General features: G+C 35.7%; 1 protein-coding gene across 1 annotated transcript in view; it reads right to left on the bottom strand.

Annotated features, from left to right (window-relative positions):
* Positions 1–7968, bottom strand: part of LOC149822711 (lecithin-cholesterol acyltransferase-like 4) — a 142255-nt gene extending 134287 nt beyond the window's left edge. The window contains exons 1-2 of the mRNA XM_089980003.1: positions 7493–7968; positions 3819–3910 (exon numbers count right to left, since the gene is read on the bottom strand). Of these exons, the coding sequence (XP_089836129.1) occupies positions 3819–3910; positions 7493–7730 (330 nt within the window). The 5' untranslated portion in view covers positions 7731–7968. The remainder of the gene's footprint in view (positions 1–3818; positions 3911–7492) is intronic.
* Positions 7969–12448: the final 4480 nt, after the last annotated feature.

The following is a 12448-nucleotide window of genomic DNA, read 5'->3' as shown; positions in this document are numbered from 1 at the left end:
TATGTAGATTTCATATTTGTTGTGATTTCAAAAAAACATCTTTGATTTCTTCAAAATTGATGAGTTGAACTATTTGTTGTGCTCTAAGTCACAGGGATTCGGCCAGTAGGGTGCCGCACCTGCGTCGATGCGATGCAACTCGGGTGCGGGTGTGGCACTCGGTGCAGTCAAACCGACTCTGGGTGCGGTCCACGCACCCAAGGTCTTAACAGTCCAATTCTGGACTTTAAAAAAAAAAACTGATGAAATGTGGCTGGGAGGGGGATTAGGGCAAAAAAATCCCCCCCCCCCCTCCCGACCCCGATGCCTTCTCCTCTGAGCCATCTCAGGAGCGGCGACTCCAGGTATGTCTCCTTCAACCGCTCTCTCTCTCAATCTCTCTCCCCCCGTCTCTCTCGCTCTTCTCGGCAAACCCTAGAACTAAAGATGTTATCTTAGGTGTCAGCCCTATTTGGTGGTGTAGATGATTAGAGCTTTGTAATGCTCCGATACCATGTTCCAAGTTGAGCTCCTACATCTTGAGTACCTGCAATAAGGGTTAGACAGCAAGAAATGGAGAATAGAAGAAAAAGAAGAGACGGTGAGTAGAAGAGAGAGAGAGAGAGAGAGAGCACCCAAAAAACTATCAACCCCTCTCCCTTTTTTGTTATTAATGCATGGACCTTACAGTTACATGAAAAAAATGCCCCTATTAACAAGAGCTATAGACAATACACAAAAAGGGGACCAGTTAACTCGTTGTCAACCTGGTCAACTTGAAAACATGACAAAATAGACTTTATTTTGTAACAGCAAGTTTATTTAGTGTTTCAATTTATTCCATAACTGTCATGTTTCAAATAAAATTCAGCATCGACTTCACAATAGTCAACTTTTATGCTTTTCTTTCTCACATAAAACTTTAATTCACATCGCTTTCTTTTTATCTTATTTATAGTCTTCTCATATACAAGTAACTTCAACTAATTAATACCTTGGGACTTTTTCTTACACTGTCATTCTCCATGTTATTGTTTAAATGAGTAATTCAATAATCATTCTTTTGATGTTGCACACTCTCCATTTAGACGAGTAATTCAATAATATTTGCTTTGATATTGCTCTATCATTTCCCAATACTAATAACCATAATGTATTCATATTAGAATGATTTTGAGATTCTTCCATACTGGCATTATCTTTATCATTGGCCTTTGTTATAGAATGAAGAGCGTTGTGGACCATTTGGATGGTTGCCGACAATTTCCTAGATTGTGTATAGGTTAGTCAATGCAGTCTTTTGTTATTCTTTGGGCTCTTGGGTTTCCATAATATATTTAGGTTTATTTAATTGTGGTGTTAGTTTTTATGATGAAGAATAGAATTGTATATTGTTAATTTGATTTATTGCATGCATGATGAATTGATTTGATGATATTATGATAATTGTTTTTTATTTTATTAGTGTTACTAACTGTTAAAAATTATATATATATACCCTCCTGCACCCAAGTTTTTTTAAAGTGCCGTATTGCCGCACCCGCACCTATGTGACATAGGTTGTGCTGAATGTGTGTGTATGTGTGCCTAACTACAATGTTTCTCCTTTGGTATGTAATAGGGTTATCGAAAATGCTATTAGCATCAGAGAAGCATGCTTCCCCGAAACATGTTTCGGAAGTGCTAAACGCAGCACTTCTAAAAAGCACAGGGAAGCACACCTTTAAAATGGGAAGCTCGCTTCTCCAGTATTGGGAAGTGAGCTTCCCATTTAAGGGAATCGCGATTCCCAAAACTGGGAATTGTGTTTCCTGATATTTTATGCTTGGACATTTTTACCCTTTATTAACTATTTTTTACCAAAAAATAAAAGAAACCAAGTTTTTTTAAAAAGGCAAAATGGTCATTTTAAAAAATTTGTAAAAAAAAAAACAAATCGAGTATGGTTTTTTTTCATTTGTAAACTCTCTCTCTCTCTCTCTCTCTCTCTCTCTCTCTCTCTCTCTCTCTCTCTCTCTCTCTCTCTCTCTCTCTTATTTTGTAATAGTGTTTTTTCTTTAGGGAAAGTCATGGCGATAATTTTATATGTAGTGTTTGCTTCTCTTATTAGTGTTTCTTGAACCCTTGCATGCATGGAGCATTGCCATGTGACTTCTTGTAGAATCTATAAGGCCAAAGTGTTGTATTCCCATGCATGCAAAGTCTACAGATTTTGAACACGATCAGCCTGCTTCAGATATAAAGGCTTGTATCTGTATTTTTTTTTCCAAGTTGTTGATGAATGCATTGTTTTATGATTTATCTTTTCCTAATCCATCTTTCATATATCCTTGAAATGAATAATCTAAAAGGCAGAACAATAGTAGGAAGCTACCTTATCCACAAGGGGGAGTAAAAAATTGCAAAATCAAGGAATTAGGTGCATTCATGGAATTGAAAAAGAAATTTTGATCGTTTATTATTCTTTTTGTGGTAACAGAATAAAAAAAGAGCTAGGGCTGGGCATCTTTGACAGCATTTTTAGTATGTTGGAGATATGTGTATTATTTATTAAATGCCTGCAACAAGATGCATTTGTTAAATGGTTGCACTTGCAAATATGATTCAGTTTTAAGATTAATAGATCAGTTTTAATGTTATCTAATCATGTTTTATTTTGTCAATGATAAAATAAATCTTATATTTTGATAAATTAAGAAAAATATAATTACATTTTCGCTTCCCTTTCAATTCCTATTCGTTTCCCACTCGAATCCTAGGTCACTTCCCTCTTCGTTTCTCCTTTGAATCTTGTTTCGCTTGCAGGTCGCACACGGTTCGCTTCTCTTCTCGCTTCCGAGACAATTCTTGGTTCGCTTTTAAGTCGTTTTGTGATTCCCACTTCCTAAAATTTTAGAAGTGCCTCACTTCCCGCTTCCGCTTCCCAAATCCTTCCTTGACTGGCAACTCTGGTATGTAACAACAATCTGCAACACTCTGGTATGTAACAACAATCTGCAACTTGTTACACTTCATAGTTACCTTGTTGTTACAAACTTATGAGCTGTTACATTTCACATAATCACCTTGCTATTTAATTTCATGTTGAATATATGTCTGCTATTAAATTTAGCAATTTATTATAATTTTCCTTTTTTTAGGCCTCAACTAGGCCTATTAGAACTCTAGTGCACAGGCGCCACCTAGTGCTTTTGACTGAACAAACTCAAACAAACGCTGCCTTTACTAATGAAATTCATACAATCATACATGTAGGATTACTGGAGAGATGGATGATGGGTACAATGGCATCTATCGGTGCACCTTCTGTAACACCCAAACAACAATAAGTGGAAATCAAGAGGCTGCCATCTGACAAGGACAATGCCTCCACTTTTTCCCAGTAAAGAGGTAGGAAATTTATGAAAGTAAGAACCACAAACCACTGCAACAGCATGAAAAGTTTCACAACCAACAGAAATAGTGGTAGCACAACCATTCACCTCTCTCACATACACATGCACAGATCCAGACATGCATGCAGGAGAGAGAGAGAGAGAGAGGTTGTTTACAAGGTAATTTATGCTTTATTACACAACCATGGGGAACATGAGAATAAATAAAGACAAATAGATAATGACCTATGAGGCTAGTAAAATTTAACATGAGAGCATGTTTTCCTGAAAGAACAGCATCTAGCATGCAAAGTGCAAAGGGAGAATTTCATTCAACCAAATGAACAACATCAGTCCAATCTATAAAACTCAGATAAAAAGCCATAACAGAAAATGATGTGGAAAACTGATAATGTACTCAACAAGATAAATCAAATCAAATGAAAGTATTATAGGAATGTGTACCATATCAGGGTCCACGGTGTCACATGAGTATAGTCCAAAATTATCTTCAGGAACAATTATTTTTGTATCTCGATCAAGGGAAGTAGTTTTACCTGAGTAAGGGAATACATTAATGATCAATATACTGGTTTGGGAGCATATAGTCCATACAAGCTCAAGGTAAGAGTTGCTTGTTCTAAAGAGAGCAGGAGTATGAAAATGTATTGCAGTGTCCACCACAAGTAAGGAAATTGTATAATCACCAGTTTATCATTGTTAGCCTTTAAACTACATGTTCAACCATGAAAAATGCATATGAAAACCAAGTAAAAAGAGCACAAAAGTATCAAAACATTAAAAACAACTACAATTTGATAAAGCATCAACAGGTTCAAGAATGTGGCAGTATGTCAGTAACACCTTATAGGAGAAAAAAAGGTAATCACTGAACAATTATCATTTTACTGCCATTCAAGTATTAGGTACAGAGGCGTCCAATTATGGGCTGCCTAGTCATTAATAGATGAAGTTTAGCAGGACAGAAGATACCAAGGATAATGACGAATTTCTTGTTACTTACGTTCATATTATACACATTCAGTTGTCTTAACTCTAAAGTTTCCAACACTCTGGACATGCCATGTCCATCACATCAAGAGTTGGACCCACTATGTGTGGCATATGGACACAGTATGTTGTGGCAGACATGAGAGTCAATTGTCCAACACATTATGCATAATAAAGAACATGATGTGTCAAGTGTCAAACATGCTATACATAGCATATCGACACATTCTTTAAAGTCAGGGAAGTATCCATCTTAAACTTTTTTCATCCCCATCCTACCATCATCAAGAGTGTTGACCAGTGTTATTAAAAACACGCCTTGAGGCGCAAAAGGCGAAGAAGAAGAAGATATTTAATTAGTTTTATAGGTAAATCTCATATTTTATTTAATTAGTTTAAGAAGATATTTAATTAGTTTTATAGGTTAATCTCATATTTTATTTTATTAGATTAAGAATATATTTAATTAGTTTTATAGGTTAATCTCATATTTTATTTAATTAGTTTAAGAAGATATTTAATTAGTTTTATAGGTTAATCTCATATTTTATTTAATTAGTTTAAGAAGATATTTAATTAGTTTTATAGGCTAATCTCATATTTTATTTAATTAGTTTTTTTACTTTTTATATGTTAATCTCATATTTTATTTAATTAGTTTCTTTACTTTTTATATGTTAATCTCATATTTTATTTAATTAGTTTCTTTACTTTTTATATGTTAATATCATATTTTATTTAATTAGTTTCTTTACTTTTTATATGTTAATCTCATATTTTTTAACTTTTATAGGTTAATCTCATATTTTTTAGTACTTATTTTTTAGATTTTCTATTGCTTATTGGTTGTTGCTTTATAGGACATTATATTTTTCAATTATATAATTAGTTTTCCAGTTATATAATCAGTTTCTTAATTACTTTTATATGTTAATCTCATATTTTTTAGTACTTATTTGAGATTTTCTATTTCTTATTGGTTGTTAATTTATCAATAAAGCATTTCTTTATTTATTTGTATTTTTAGATATTTTTTTATAATTTTTTTAAAGTTTTCAAAAAAAAAATTGAGGCTTACACTTTACGCCTCGCCTCAGTTTTTGGTGGAGCGCCTCGCTACGCCTCAATGCTTTTCATAACACTGGTGTTGACCCAAGCACCTCCCAACACCCTAAGCATCGAATGGCTTGCCTATATTCGACACTCACCCAAAAACCAGGTACAATTTTTTTTTTCTTTTAATCTTGTGACACTAGGTTTTGAAACCACGATGTTCATATCCTGAGTTTTATACATCCAAAACCTTGTTTGCTTTCACAATCAAAACGTCAAAAAATTTGATCATTTCTTCTAAAATCCTAGACTTTTGAGTCAAAATGTCAAAAACTTATAGAGCGAAAAGAACCCAGCAATTCCTTTGATCTTGATGACTAATTACAGTAATATGTTCATATTTCAGATAAACATCAATAATCAATGAAAAAGTCATAAAAATGGAAATGTAATTGTCTCTTATGCATTATATATCTTATAACTAGTTTTCAATATCCACTTTCTTATACATACATAAATACATAATGCACATAAATAAATAAGTGTATACATGCATACATACATTTCCACATAGCTATTTAAGGCTTGCTATGACCGATACTTAAAAAATACATGTGTCCAACAGCAGGCTTGCCTTGGAGTCTTGGACAGGGGGTTTGAACCCAGTTTCATACTCAAGTAGATAGCAACTAAAGTAGATTCAGCAAATCCAAGAGAATGAAAGGTTTTGGGAGCCAATGGCATTATTAGGTATCCAGGACTCATATGGCATCTTTCTAGAGTTTTCTAAAGGTTTTACTATAAACAGGACATTTTCATATTAAGGTTTTAGCTCATTGATTTTGAAGAATCATCTTATGAAGTTGGATATTGGCACCATAGGTCATTGTCTATGTGTCTTTTGGAGAATTTTCAATTTTGCTAGCCTCATAGGTCATTGTCTATTTGTCCTTATTTATTGTCATGTACATATTTCCCCATGGTTATGTAATAAAGCATAAACTACCTTGTAAACAACCTCTCTCTCTCTCTCTCTCTCTCTCTCTCTCTCTCTCTCTCTCTCTCTCTCTCTCTCTCTCTCTCTCTCTCTCTCTCTCTCTCTCTCCTATACATGCTTTGCCTACCCTCTTAGGGGCTGGCCATCCCTAACCCTACGCATACCCTCCATCACTGAATGCTGCAGCCGCCACCTGATGATGTGGACTCCCAAGCACGTGCACCTATCAATCGCATTCCCTACTATGCCTCGGCAGTCTTGCCCAGTGTAGACGTCACCAGTTCGACTGCTACTCCGACAAATCAAAGGGTGATTCACCTATGTTCTCTGTTATAAGATGCCCCTAACAGTGCTGAACCATTTGCCGCAGGTTTCCTAGAATCCAACAGGCCTACCGTCATCACCATCGCTACCTATTTGCCTATCACGAGGCCCCTTCACCATTGAAAGAGAATTTCTAAACTGCGCCCTAACAAATTGGTATCAGAGTGAATGATCCTCCGATTCGGCTATTGATTTTGTGAAATTGAGCTGAATGGGCTGAGAGAAGCCATCCGTGAAGATCAAGAACGAATAGAGGCGTTTTTTGAGCAATTCATGGCACAGCTGGCTGAACTGAAGTATGATTTGAATCGGATGGCCGAGCAAGCGAGGATTCAAAGGGAGTTAGATGCTGCAAATCAGATTTTAAGTGATGTAAAACTTGAATCATTTTTTGTAGATTTGAGCGGGAGCAGCTGCTCGTGAGCCATACTCTTTGTGACAGGAATGCAGAGGACAAGGTGAGTACAGAGCTCTCTTTGAAACCAAAGGCACAGACCCTAGACACTTGCAAGATGTTCGAGGAAATTCCTGAATAATCAAAGTTTAGACGGTGTGCATTTCTAAGCACATTCAGTGATGCACTAAAACTGTTCAAGTACACTGCTGAACCAGTTTTAGAAGCAGCGGGTTTTACCAACCAGAAGCCTGCCAATGGGAGGTCAGTGATGGGAGCTTTTCCCCTTGACCTAACCCCACCAAAAAAAAAAAAGAACCAATTCACGGGAGTGGAAGATTAAACCAGAAATTCTCATACCGGTTGAAGCGTCGAAAAGGGACCAGAGTTTTTTGCGGAATTCATGATCAGCGGCGAACAATCGAACCCAGACGCGCTCTTTCCGGCCGTTTTCTTTGACGGCGGTGAGGATGGAGCCCCCGATTCCGGGAACGAGCAGGACGGGGTCAAGGTCGGGATCGACCCTCGGATGGTCCTTCTTCATCAGGTGCAGCCACAGCTCAATTGCCCCAAGAATCTTGTCCAAAGGAACCACCATCTCCGAAGCGCCCTGGTTTGCCCTTCACTGCTATCTCATGAAACTGACTTGGATTTGATGATGGTGATGAAGATGATGAGGAAAGGAGGGCTGCTCCAACCACTGAAACAGGAGGAAGGGAAGGAGGGAGAGGGTTGGTGAGGAGGAGGACGACCCCCTTTTCCCCAACGAAGCTGCCGGAGAGAGAGAGAGAGAGAGAGAGAGAGAGAGAGAGAGTCGTGGGCGTTCGGTTGGAATTGGAGTGTCGCAAGCGGAAGTTTTCTCTTTCAAGGAACTGGGTTTTCTTCTTTGGTAGATTTTCATTCAGTGGCCAACTTTTTGCTCTTAATTCAAGATTGGACACAAAGTTTTTTAAAATTTTATATGGTGACAGGCTCAATGAAAATTACCAAATAAAGGTTTCCAATTGATCTCCATCGTCTTGCGAAACGTGTTTTTTTTTAGTTTTTTATTTTTTAGGAAAATAAAAAGGTAGTTTTCTCTATTATTGTTTGTACTTGAAAAACACTTGTTTACCTTCACGGCCTTAGTGGAAAAGAGAAAAATAGGTGTCATAGTGACTTTAGAGCATAAGAGAAAAATAGGTGTCATAGTGACTTGAGAGCATTGTTGTCATTTGACTGAATTACGTTTAGTAATGGTCAATTGTTTGGCATCTTTTAGAGAAATATGGTGTATATCACGAAATTCAGAAAAATGAAGCTTTTATGAAATTAAGAGCAAAATGTTGCCTTTAAATGAAACTTTCCTTTTTCCTTTTTCTTCCCTCGGTTATTTTTGTCTCTAAATTGTTGAACTTAGAAAAAAAGCCTTGCCTTGCTACCTTTGAATTTTGAATTTATGGCATTTTCTTTCTTAAATATCCTTCTATTTTTATGCTTTATTCTTTTTTTAAAGCAAAAATGACGTTTCGTGAAAGATCTTAAAATTTTAGAAATTCGTTTGTTATCCAAAATTGTAAATACTATTGTTTTTAGGACCTTTTTAGCCTTCACACCTATCGTTTTCAATGTGAATTTCCTTCATATATGAATTTTCTGCATCTCCATTGGAAATGCATTAGCCGTCGTTTAATCTCCATCACCCTATCAAAAAACAGCCTCCGATGGATCCCCTCGTGGTGCGGGTATGGTGGATTCTGCCGCGATTGAGGAAGCCACCATTTTGCCATAGAGAATAGCCTCAGTTTTTTTATGGAAACTCAAACCTCAAAACCTTGCAAATACTTGAGTTATTGCACATTAAAATTTACCAAATTTGCATAAAATAAGCGCGAGCGAACTTTCTTTTAAACTCGAACCGACAAATATCGCAAATACTTAAGTTACCTCGCATAAAAAATATAATAACGTTGCATAAAAAATCTGTGAATTTTTTTTAACTTGAACTGTCAAACCTTGCAAATATGTGAGTTACCTTGCATAAAAAATATAATAATGTCCGATAAAAAATTTGTGATATTTTTTTTAACTCGAATCAACAAACCTCGCAAATAGTTGAGTTACCTTGCATAAAAAATGTAATAACATTTCATAAGAAATTTATAAAATTTTTATAATTGTTGATCAAATTCTTAGAAAAATTGACAAACCTCGCAAATACTCAAACAAATAATTATTGTTCTAGTTTTAGTTCTTTTTGTGCCAATTTAAGAATTTTTTATGTAAAGTAACTCAGGTATTTACGATGTTTGAAAGTTCGAGAATTTAAAAGAAAGTTCTCTCGCACTTATTTTATATGAATTTCAAAAAAACTTTATGCAAGTTTTGTTGATTCGAGTTTAAAAAATTTGCATGTTTTTTATGTTACATTATTACATTTTTTATTCGAGGTAACTCAAGTATTTATGAGGTTTGTCAGTTTGAGTTCAAAAAAATCATAGATTTTTTATGTGAAGTTATTACATTTTTTATATAATGTAACTCAAGTATTTGTGATGTTTGTCGGTTCGAGTTTAAAAGAAAGTTCACTCGCACTTATTTTATGAGAATTTAGTAAATTTTTAATGCATGGTAACTCAAGTATTTGTGAAGTCTTGAGGTTCGAGTTTCCATCAAAAAACCCACACCATTCTCTGCCACCAAGTAATGGCTCCTCCCGTCAGGGCAGAATCCACCATACCCTCACCACCAGGGGATCCATTGGAGACTAGTTTTTGACAGTGTGATGGATATTAAGCGACGATTGAGGCAACGATGGTGGCAGCTAAGGCGTTTCTGGTGAAGATTGAGGAAATTCACATGTGAAGGAAATTCGCATCGAAAATGATATGTCTAAAGGCTAAAAAGGTTATAAAAATAACAATATTTACGATTTTGGACAGCAAATGAATTTATGAAATTTCAAGGTCTTTCACGAAATATGTCATTTTTGTCTTTAAGTATGGTCATTTTTTATTTTTTACCACAAGAAACCCTCATCGAGAACCGAACCACTTAATGTGCTTGTCAGCATGTTACATATTTCTACACATAGTTCCTCTCTTTTTTGCGAGAAATTTGATTTGGTCTACACCCACTCAAGTTGCTCGTGTGGCAGCGACTTTTGAGAGAATGTGCTAACCCCTTTGTTTCACACTCAATTCCCACCATATGTGCAAGTGCCTTTAACTAGTGGGCTCTATAAAAGCCTGGGTGTCGACGACTCCATCCAAGGTTTACCTCACGGGAAGACAGGCCCATTAAGTGATTCCATTTTTGGCAAGGGTTCCTTATCATAAAAAATATACATAATTAATTTGGTCTTAGTTTTAATGAAATAAGGTCAGAAAAGGTAGTATAGTATGTGGCTCGCCCATTTAAGTAGTCAATTTTGGGTTCAACTCCAAATTATATCCTGTCAATAAAATGCAATCTCATACGCAACACATATTATTTAAAATAATATGTTAAAAGATATTCCTGAATCAGAATAGAATCTTTGTTAGATCTAATTCTCAATCCTGCGATTTGTATTCTTACAAATCTAATCTCATAATAAAGCTGCTTTCCATGAAAATGGAATACTTTTTTTTTTTTAATCCTTTTAGTTTGAAAAAAAAAAGCTAGAATGTTCGCTTGCATGATTTTAGTTAGGAGGTTGAATTAGAAATCTTTGTTGAAGCAAATCTTGTCACATAAAATTCCTAAGAAAATATCCAAGATGTTAGTCTTTCAACTTGTGTGGAACATTGTTTGCATCATCTTTGCTTTTCTCTCTAATTTATTTTTTTCTTAAGACTTTTATTGAGAGACTTTTGTCTTCTTGTGTGGATTTTCTAAAACATTTATCATGTCCAACTATTTAGATCTTTAGATCCCCCACTCATACCATGAGTGTTGACTCGAGTATATTGGTTGTGAACCTTAGAAACTACATACCTTGATCGTGCGTACCAAGAGTGTTAACTCAAATATATGTGAGAAAGCTCTAAAAAGAGGAAATCATGGTCATTTAGAACCCAAAGAAGAGACCTCACATATTCACATAGCATTCGAGGAGATCTAAGAAACACAATTGTTTTTAAAAATTAAATTTGTGTGCCAATTGCTTTTGTGTGAACTCTTGTGTGCATAGAAACCTAAGCCTATAGGTAAGAGACTTAAAGAAGAATCCACTTGTGGACTCTCATGAGATCTCAATTCCCCTAAACCTGGATCAAGATCCGAAGGAACATGAGTACTGTAAAAGCAAGGAGAACGATAGATTCTCTAAAGCTAACCAGAATCCCAAGAATCCATAAATGGGGGAAGACATGACAAAGAGATATTAGAAATACAACGGGATATAAGTCATAAACAATAAAAAAGAGGGTCATGAGACTGAGTTGGAAGGGGAAGATGACAATGACGAAGAGGTCAAGTTAATTGGAAAAGGAAAAGATATAAGCTTTAGTGAGTTTATGCCACTGCAAATTAGAAAAAGCAGACAAGTCATTTATGATCAAGGCAGAGACTTTTATAAAAGGAAAACAAATCATCTATGAATATGATGATTACAAACAACTCCAACCAAACTTGGAGAATGAAAATGATGACTTAAAATTGATGTTAATAGAGATCCAGCAAAAAATGGCAAATACTGAGATCCAACTCAAAGCTCTCCAGTATCAACAACAAAGGCTCTAGGGGTAGTTCCTACCCGATTTGTCCAGATCAACCAACCTCAAGTAGATTTACCTCCTCAATTCCATGCTTATAAAGTTCTAAATGATGAATATGAAGATCCAGTACGGATTTTAGAAAATGAGTTATGTAATATGCACCATCAAATCTGTCAAGTCAAAGGAGAAAGAAGATCTTATATGATTCGAGATTTCATAATGGACGAAGATGACATTTCAAAAAAGGATCCTAAAAAATTTATCAAGTAGGGTGGAGTTGGGGATCCTAAGACCTATCTCACTTTGTTTCTCAATGACGATGTCGATTACAAGAACAATGATCGAGCTCTCATTAAATGGTGCAGATCAGGTCATGTTGAACATGAGTGTTTTTGCTCATGCGGACATCGTGGCCGTCTGTTTGCATTTTGGATGAATGCCACGTGGTTTTGTTGATTTTTGAGCTTTTTAAAATGCAAATCCGACGGCCATGATGTCAGCATGAGCAAAAAACGCTCATGTTCAGCATGACCTGATCCGCTTCCTTCCCCAAGAGCTTAGAGAGAGAAGCTCTAGCCTAGTTTTTTACCTTGAACACTCACTATATTAAGAAATTTGATATGGTGATTGATTTATT

Source organism: Nuphar pumila, chromosome 11 (genome assembly GCF_984573655.1).
Source record: "Nuphar pumila chromosome 11, dmNupPumi1.hap1.1, whole genome shotgun sequence".
NCBI lineage: Eukaryota > Viridiplantae > Streptophyta > Magnoliopsida > Nymphaeales > Nymphaeaceae > Nuphar > Nuphar pumila.
The sequence above is the reverse complement of the archived record's forward strand: the minus strand, read 5'-3'. Positions and strand labels throughout refer to the sequence as shown.